The 9,850-nt window shown below is 33.6% G+C and overlaps 2 protein-coding genes across 2 annotated transcripts; one reads left to right on the top strand and one right to left on the bottom strand.

Annotated features, from left to right (window-relative positions):
• Positions 1–669: 669 nt before the first annotated feature.
• LOC137837774 (putative carboxylesterase 18) lies at positions 670–1,975 on the bottom strand. Its single transcript, XM_068646896.2, has one exon. It carries the CDS (start codon positions 1,883–1,885, stop codon positions 821–823), a length of 1,065 nt encoding a protein of 354 aa, XP_068502997.1. The 5' UTR covers positions 1,886–1,975; the 3' UTR covers positions 670–820.
• Positions 1,976–7,241: 5,266 nt separating this feature from the next.
• LOC137838877 (YTH domain-containing protein ECT2-like) lies at positions 7,242–9,014 on the top strand. Its single transcript, XM_090301059.1, has 4 exons — positions 7,242–7,246; positions 7,392–8,016; positions 8,121–8,267; positions 8,859–9,014. Exons 1-4 carry the CDS (start codon positions 7,242–7,244, stop codon positions 9,012–9,014), a joined length of 933 nt encoding a protein of 310 aa, XP_090157185.1.
• Positions 9,015–9,850: the final 836 nt, after the last annotated feature.

Below are 9,850 nucleotides of genomic sequence, written 5' to 3'. Positions count from 1 at the left end.
TAAAAAATTATTTAAATATATTAAATCCTAAATCATGAACTCTAAATCCTAAATAATGTAATAATTTTTTTTAATTAATTATGTTTTAAATAAAATTCAAGTAATAATATATAATATTAATGTATAATTCACACTAGTTTTTGTTAATTATATGGTTTATAAATATATTAAATATAATCTTTTACAGTATCTTATTTCTAAAAATATAAAAATATAAAATCTCATTAAAATTTTAAAAATTTAAAAATTTAAAACTAGAAATATTTAATATGCATCATATTCTTTTTACACAAAAAAGTTAGTTCTAGGTTTTTTCATTATGAATAGAAATTATTTTTATTAAATCCAAATGAACATTTTTATAAAATTTAAATAATTTAAATTTAATAACTTAAGAGAGGAAATAAAAATTTACAAATTACATTCATATTACATGTTTAATCCGTTTAATCAAAGGTAATAATAGTGTTAAGAATATCCAAAAGTGGTAATACCTTTTCTATGTGCAATTAACTTTTTAACCTAAATTTAGTTTCAAATCTTATATCTTTTTAAAAATACTTTTTTAGTAACGTAACGACTAGATAAACATTTTAATAAAAAAAACCACACTAAACTAATAAGCATTGTACATAAAAGACAATTTATTTAATAAAAACTAATGGATAATTGACTTAAAAAAATCATTTTTCATTTATAAAGATTCAAAGTGTCAAGTACACTAATAAAAAACACACCCAATCATCATCACAACATTAAAGAAGAATCCAATAATAAAGTTTTAGAAATACAAATAGAAATATGTTTAGGTGATGAAATCTTAAATATTTGCACTCAACAGTGATGAATTCAAATTAGAGATTGTGTTGGTGATGAAATCTTTAACCTGTGAGATCAATTGAGATGATTCTGGCAATTCAGGGAAAATGTAAAATGCATGAATCATGGTTTCATATTCAATCAATTCTGCATTTTTCCCTGAATTTTTCAACCACTCATAATATCTTCTTTGCCAATCCTGTAACGGGTCAAACCCACCCACAAAAACAAGGCTATCCGGGTAATCCAGACCCGACAAATCCTCCGAATTCGCTCCACTCACATTTACCGCCCAGTGATCGCGATCGGACCCATCCGGCAAAAACGCCTTCCACAGCCAATCGGTTCTTGCCGTCGACACCGTTGGAGCCCCCTCGAGTCTCACCTCCGCCGCAGTACGCTCCTCTCCCCCAAACCACGGCTGAATGGAAACCAACCCGACGACTCGAACATTCCGGATCCCCGACTTGGCGACCCGAACCGCCACGTGGTGAGCCAGATTCGCGCCGGCGCTGTCGCCGGCGAGGAAGCACTTTGACAAGTCAGCGTTTTCCGGCAGCACCGCGGGATTCTCGGCGAGGAACTTTAGGACGTCCTCGCCGTCGTCGTATTGCGAAGGGCACCGGTGCTCCGGCGCGAGGCGATAGTTCACGGAGACAACGACGGCGGGTATTCGGCGGCAGAATCGCCGGCACACGGCGTCGTAAACATAGGAGTCCGGCGAGAGGAAAGCAAAGCCGCCGCCGTGGAAGAAAACGACGACGGGAACAACTCCGTTGGCGGAGGAGGCGGTGGGTGTGAAGACACGAAACCAGAGGTTTCTGTTGGCGTCAACGGTGACGTCTTTAGTAGAAACGCCGTTAACGGATTTGGCTTTGGGTTGGGACTTATAATTGAAGAAGTTCATGAAACCGCGTTTAACGGTGCCGTCAGAGCGACGCGCAAAATCCGTTACGGCACTGAGAAAGGATAACGCAACTCGGGTTTTGAAAGGCAGAGTAAGGTTTGGTTGTGGGGTTTGAGAACCCATTCTGGTTTTGTTTGGTTGTGGGGTTTGTGAACCCATTCTGGTTTTGTTTGGTTCTTTGTAAGAATAATGCAAAGTGTGAGTGAAAGGTGTAGAAATAGATACATACACCTATCTTAATACCCAATTGCTGTACTTTTAAAGTCTTTCAAGATAGCTGCAATATTAGTTGGTAGATCTATCAAGGAAAAAATTAGTTGATGTGGGGTCCACAAGGTTTTATTGAAAAAATATTCAACTTTTGGTTGAACAATATCTTTAAATAGAAAAAAAGTTTATGTGGGATTTTTTTCAACAATGATCTATTAATGAGATTTAGATTTTTTAGATATTTTATTTACAGATTATTGATTACCTTATTTATTGAACGATCAAGATGAGAGGAAAAAATAGTTCATCATTAAATTAAATTAAATTAAATTAAAAGACTATTTTTAAAAAAATTTACTTCTCTTAGTTTCTTAACTTAATTGAAATTTTACGTGTGTCTCCACTTAGAAAAAGCAGAAGACACGAAAAAATTTCTATCTCCCTTAATAATTGTACTTTTGTAGAATTTTAAAATCCCTTGTAATAATTTTGAAGCTTGGAGATTATAAACCCTGACATTTTCTTTTTATGGCAATACCCTAAACCCTGACATTTGTAAGAAGAGTGTATGTTTTTCAAATCCTGAAAGTTCTCTTTAGAAAATCATATTTCTGAATTGAATGTAATTCTCGTATGGAAATATATATATATATATATATATATATATATAATGAAAAGTATTTTTTTTTATGTAAACCCTAAACCCTAAATACAATTAATTATTAATAAAATTTCAATATATTATATAAGTTTAGAGTATTTCAAAAGGTTCCTAATGCATGATAGGACTTATAAAAATATAAATGTTTACAATTCATAACTTAAAACGAGATTCTAAAGCCTTATAGACTCTTGTATCTACATGATCATCTACTCGTGTACATAGTACTGTCATCATAGTTCAAAAACAACAAGAAAAGTAAGGGTAAATTAGTGAAAATAAAATTTTATAATATACACAATTAAATCAAAAGAGAAAAATTACATGAATCAATATTCGAATTATTCAATCTTCTTTAAATTCCAACATAAAATAATCACATTGATCTCACATGGATCTACACATCCAGGATATTCAACAAACAAAATAACAACGCCTTACGGAAGACCCGTATTAAGTAAGTCCTACCAGATACTAACATTTGATCCAAATATTACCAATGAATCTAAGAGAAAGGATCATATCTTAGTTTATGTGACTTAGATCATCAGTGAAGCTCGGAGATCTGTGTTACCACATAAGCATCAATACTTAGTACACAACAAACACCAGTCCATACATTATTCCAAATGTATGAATTCAATTTCATACCATTTTCATCATACAGCATCATTCAAAACGCGATCCACGACATTCAAAAGTCTATTTAACAACAAAAAAAACAACTCTTAAATACTAAACCATCAAAATCTAATATTTCTACAAGTTTAAATAATATATAAACAAACAATACAATATATAAACATACAATATCCCTGCAAAAGAAATTGAATATTCGACCACATCTCCTCCACATTCAGATCTTCTAGCCTAGGATCACTACAAAAAAAATCACTTTTAGCTATCACCAAATTCAGTCGCTAAAATCACTATAATCGGTCGCTAATCATATCTGCGACCGAAACAGTCACCAAATAAAGATGGAAGTGAAAACCCTAGTCGCAAAGCCGTTAACGACCGAATTATAAAGTGGTCGCTAATTTGCAACCGAAATTTCGGTGGCTAAATCGGTCGCAGGGAATTTGGTCACCAAAAGTTAGAAACTAAATTTGTCGCAGATAAATTTAGTCACCAAAATTCGAAAACCAAATTAGCAACCGAAATTTCGGTGACTAAATCGGTCGCAGAAAATTTGGTCACAGAAATTCAAAACCCAAATTAGCTACCCAAATTTCGGTGGCTAAATCAGAGAAATCTTTTGGTGACTATTTTGGTGGCTAAATGGAGACTTCTACAGCGACAAATTTGATTTCGGTGGCTATTTTTATTTGTATTATTAATACCTATTTAAAATGGTATTTTGACCATTTTATAAAAAAAATTAGACCTGCTTATAGAGATACTCAAAATTCAATCAAGCTAAATTGTAATGAACTTCAAATACATAGTTTAAGAAGAAGTTGTGCTCAAATTAAAGGTAAATCATACTACACAACTAAAACTGTTGAAAACTAGTTAAAAGAGTCAAATCTATGATATAATTCAACATATAACTAATCTTCTTCTGAATTGTCATCTCTACTTTGGTCTCCTTTATGATGTCCACTGGTAGTAGGATCTGAAGAGCCTGATGCGGGATTATTCATTTGAATGTGTTGTAGGATGAGTTGCATCTTCTCATCTTGTTTGCGCATGCGTTCACTTTGCTCTTCATGAGTTTTCATCAATAGCTTCATCTTTTCTTCAAGTGTCCGCTCCTTGACACGTTTTGTCATAAGTTCATCATTTAGCTTTTGAATAATCTCACTCATTTCTTCTATTTGATGGACTACTGGAGCTTGACTTGCAGCAGAGTGAGCACTTGTTGAACTATTAAACCTTTTGCTCAATACACCAAGACCATAGACATTCCCTTTTTTATTTCCACTTCCAACAACATCAATGTATATTTCATTGTCATCAATAGAGGCAACATGAGAGTTTTGCGAAGATGCGCTTTCAAGCATTTGCTGTTGTTGGGCTTCTTCTCGACGTTTCTTATATTTCTCCTGAAAATGAAGTCAAATTGATTATTGCGAAGAAAACATATAGTAAAAATTAAACCATAACAAATTTTAAACATACCGCAAGGTCGCAAGTCTTGTCATTGACCCATTGTCCAGTCTTCAATTTCTTTGTTCTCTCTACAACCTCTCAAGCAGTTGGTTGTCGTTCAAGCTCTTTAGTCTACATAAATTCAATAAAAAGATATAATAGATTGTATTTAAATTAAATATAGAAAGAGAAGAAATATAATAATATTACCATTTTCTCAAAGTGAGTTGCGGTAGATATGGAACCACCACAGTAGACTGAGGCTCCCTTCTCAACAGCCCGATTCGCCTTGGCAATAGCACTCTTATTCTGGAATTATGTAGAACTCCAATGTTGGTCCAAGGTTGCTCAAACAAGTTGTGGAATCCAGGTCCCCTTATCTTGACCATGCCTAACTTTACTCATAGCATTTTTAAAGATACGGGAGGCTTTTGTATCAAAAATGGATCTAATGAGTTGGTCTTGTTCCATATCCCACCTATACTCTTTCTGCATGTAAAATAAATTAGAAAATAAACATTGTAGAAAAATAAAATATCATTTTAAATGTAATCATAACTCAAATTACCTTGAACTCTCCAAACCATCTATCTCTAAGCTCAAGACGAACCTTCTTCCAAGTGGGACTAGGTTCATCATATTTTTGCTTGATGATTCGTGAGATTACATTGGAAGGTCCATTTGCAGGTGAAAAACTATGTTCAAAACATATTGTCAAAATGATATATGAAAATTAGATCATATTTACGAATTACAATTAGATTAAAATATACTTACTCTCCTCTTTCTGCATGAAGCCAGGGTCTTTGATCAACTACATTGCCATACTCATTGTCAGGTGTAAGAGAGTCTTGTATCGGTGAAGGTTGATTCATAGTTGGCTCTGTAGAAAAGGTAGTAGGATTTGATTCTCCTACATGATGTTCAATATCTTGTCCGTGAAGTGTAGGAAGTGGGGCGACTCCTTCATAAATAGGATGTGTAGACTCCATAGTTGTTGGAAGAACAAACGAAGGGGGAATGTTGGTATTGGGTAAAGATATATCATCAACACGAACACCTCGACCACCACGATTAGGTGGTCTACGATCACCACCTCTACCCCTTGGTGTCATATGCAAGTAAAAAATATTACATATATAAAATGTAATTAATACAATAATCAAAGTGGATCAATCAATTTTGAATAAACAAATAAAGTAATCATGATCAAAAGACTCAAACCTGATTGTGTTTTCTACAACCAAATATGTCAGTTATCTACCCTGTTATTCACTACAATTATGGGAAACCACAATAAAATTAATGTTAAACATAATTTGGACAAGGTATACAATCAATTTTAATGTATGAATTACCGAAGAGGTATCTGTGTCACTGAAATCACTCTCAATGTTATCCTCACTTGAAATGTATTCCTCCTCGTATTGTTCATCTATGTTTGTTTCATTTAGTAATTGTATATCTACTTCTTCTCCCCCCATCAACATCAACAAGAGAATCATGAATGAATTCTGGATCAACATGTAGCACTACTTCAAGTTGTAGAAGCTCATCATCTTGGTATGGAGTGTCATGCTCAACCTCACTTACTGTGTTATTAATGATTCTAATACGAGCTTTTGTTTTAATTACTCCCAACCAACCTTGGTGTCCCTCTGGATATTTGGTGTAATAAACTTGCTCTGCTTGTTGGGCAAATATGAATGGATCATATGCTTTATTATATCTCCGTGATTCTTTTACTTGAACGATCCCATAGTTCTTATCTACTTTGGTTCCTATATTATGAGTATTTCTCAAACCATTCACACTGGAAGAGAACTACATTCATTATTGGAAAGCCAGTATACTCCAATTGAATAATATTAGACAATATTCCATAAAAATCTGACTCTGATTGACCATTGGTTCCTCGTACATAAACACCATAGTTAGTGGAATTCATGCCTTCACTCCAAAGAACAGTGTGAAATTTGTATCCATTGATAACATAGATAGACCATGATTGAACTTTTCTCTTAGGACCCCATGCTAAGTTAACCAATAATGGATCTTCAATATTATTTTCTGGATTTAGAACCTAAACAAAAGATTATAAATTACACATCGTCTATCTAAAAGTAAAATTTGTATAAAAGGCAAATTAAAAACATACATATTGTTTGAACCATGTAGCAAATTAGGATGAAATGTATTGGCCAATTTGAGCGTCTGAAGCAGTAAGACTAATCTCTCTTAAATATTCAACATAAATACTGCAACAAAGAAATTGATTATTCAAACCTCATGCAACATAATTAACTTTCTTTTCAAATGAGTGAACATTGTCTTACTCAAAGTATGATTGAACCTCTTCACAGTTTTGAAGAACATACAATTGGGCAGCATCAAAGTCTTTTTGATTTAGATAATATGTCATGCATTTTCCGATTTCTCTTCCTGGATAATTGAAAATTGAAATAGGAGGAGCACGTGAAGAACCCTCGCCTACTTCAAGATTACGAGGGATCCTAGTCCTTCTTATTTCAACATGATCAGGATAATAAAATGAGGCAAATGTAGATGTTTCCTCCACCAAGTAAGCTTCACCAAATCAAAACACAACTGCTAAGCACATCCAGATGGGAAAACTACCATTAATCAATCATAAGACCAAATTGTTTGATTCAACACTTTTTTGTACCTTAATTTGTTCAGTACCTATGTTAGTACTGATAAGTTGAAAAACAAAAACAAGGTCAATGATTCTCTTAATGAGCAGAATCAAGGTCCTAGAACAGCTAATGCAAAAGGTGCATTAGTGTCTGGTGCTAATTATGTGAGAAACTTGGCCCTAGGTGGGAGTGGAAATGTTACCAGCAAAATCAGGACAGATCAATACAACCTTCCTGATTTTCCAACCAAATATGACCATGCACTTTTCTTTGTCATCAAATCATACAATGAAGAGCATATCCACAAGAGCATCAAATACAACGTGTGGGCAAGTACTCCTAATGGGAACAAGAGGTTGGATGGTGCATATCAGGATGCACAAAAGAGAATGGAAGATAAAGGATGCAAGTGCCCTGTGTTCCTTTTCTTTTCGGTACGCCATTTGGTTCTGTCTCAAAAACTTAAGATTCCCCGCATCCATGTTTATTTGCTTATGTGTTTTCTAAGATTGATAACTGTGTTTCTCAATATCTTACTGCTAGATGTTTATGTTCAGGTCAAATGGCACATTATAAAGGATGTTCCAAATCCTCAACTACGACACATAATACTTGAGAATAATGATCACAAGCCCGTCACAAATAGTAGAGACACACAAGAGGTTTGCATTTTGCATTTCATTGTAAACCAGCACAATCCACTGAGAAAGACTTGGTTATTTATCCTGTGTGCTTACTCATGTCATCTATGTTTTTCTTCTTTCAAGTGAACTTTCCCCAAGGTGTTGAAATACTCAACATTTTCAAGAACTATGTGGCAAGAACTTCCATATTGGATGACTTTGAGTTTTACGAAAGCCGCCAGAAGGTCTTGCAGGAGAAGAAAACAAGGCAACCTATGCCCCATACCAGTATACAGGTTTGCTTTACACTGCAACCTTATTCCAAAATTTCACTAAATGTTTACTTTTCCTTTTTGATATGATGGACAATGGCAACTACTGATGAACGCATGTGATTGTGGGTCCACATTGTTATAATTGTGCTTGGAGTAGGAACTCTTTTGCTATATCTGATCATGCCTACTTGATAAAAGAAATTCTAAAGCCTCACAGAATAATTTGGTGTAGGGAAATTTCATCAACTAAAACCTCTTTTTAGACACTTTGGAGCATTACAATTTATTCTCAGTTCTTTATTTAACTTTTGTGTGTAATCATATTCCTTTCAAGATGCTTTCTTCTCCTTGATATATGCTCTATTATAACAATTTTATGAATAAACAATATTTGCACTTACACTGTCATCTAATCACAAACTGCCATGTATCAAGAAATCGTTCTAATGATGATTTCTGACAATACAAAAACTCTTATATTGGCACAATACAGATAAGTTAATCAAAATTACAAACTTGACAAATTCTTCGATTGATTGAGAGGGTTTTGAATTAACAACAAACAGAAAGCAATTGGTTCAATGAAGCTGGACTGAATCAATTTGATTACAGAAAGAATTTACATTACATGGCAACAAGTTCCACATAAAACCAGATACCATATGCAAAGAAAAAACACAAAAAGAATCCCCAATTCACAACAGAGCTGCTGAATCTACTTCATCTCTGAGATCTATTATGAAATTGGAATCTATTGATAGATTCTGACGTGCTTATACATTCTAATTGGGTTTATTGAAGCTCTAGGAATGTATGTATGTAAGTATAAGAAAATGCAGAAGACAAGTGAAATACTTGCAGACCTTCCTTTGCGCCTCTGTTCACGCCTCTGCTCACACCTCCGTTCGCGTCTCCATTCGCCTCCGCTTGTGCCTCCGCTCGCACCTCCGTTCGTCTCCGTTTGCGACGCCTTCCACCCGCAGCTTCCTCCTCCTCCTCTCGCACCTTCGTTCGCACCACAACCACCACCTACAACTTCCTCCTACTTCTCCAATGGTTCTTCAATGCCCTAAAAGTCAACACCAAATCTATACTGAAACTTGAAGAAGAATAAGAATTTTTTTTTAAAAATAATAATAATAATAATATTCAATAATTTATGACACACAAATTCAGTTTTTTAAATAAATTTGAATTTGAATTTGAATTTTTCATATATAATTTCAAATTTCAGTTTTATAAATTAACAAAAATAATTAAAAAAATGGATTAAAAGTAGTAAGTTGTGTATGAAAAATAAAATTATTTTTCTAAATATAAATTATTAATTTTACAAAAAGTTTTAATAAATTAATTTAACTTTGTTTATGTGGCATAAACAATAATGGAGAAATTACAGTGTCGGAAGTGGAATTTAGCATATACCCTACTGCCCATTGTATTTAAGTTAAGAAAATAAGTTATATTACAAATAACTTCAAGCTAGCGGATCAAATTGCATACAAATTTGTCACTAATAAATAAAAAATGTAAATATAAATTATAAATAACACTTCATACAATCGGAAATAACTAAATGTATCATATCATTGTAGATGAAAAAT

Source organism: Phaseolus vulgaris, chromosome 4 (genome assembly GCF_051622355.1).
Source record: "Phaseolus vulgaris cultivar YP4 chromosome 4, ASM5162235v1, whole genome shotgun sequence".
Lineage (NCBI taxonomy): Eukaryota > Viridiplantae > Streptophyta > Magnoliopsida > Fabales > Fabaceae > Phaseolus > Phaseolus vulgaris.
This window is presented reverse-complemented; position numbering and strand designations above follow the sequence as displayed.

Bases quoted from the DNA above. Each gene is read 5' to 3' on its own strand.
- LOC137837774 (XM_068646896.2), bottom strand. From the start codon at position 1,885: ATGGGTTCACAAACCCCACAACCAAACAAAACCAGAATGGGTTCTCAA.
- LOC137838877 (XM_090301059.1), top strand. The intron at 8,017-8,120 runs ATTTTGCATTTC...TTTCAAGTGAAC, and splicing joins GAGACACACAAGAGGTTTGC to TTTCCCCAAGGTGTTGAAAT. The intron at 8,268-8,858 runs GTTTGCTTTACA...ATTTGATTACAG, and splicing joins TGCCCCATACCAGTATACAG to AAAGAATTTACATTACATGG.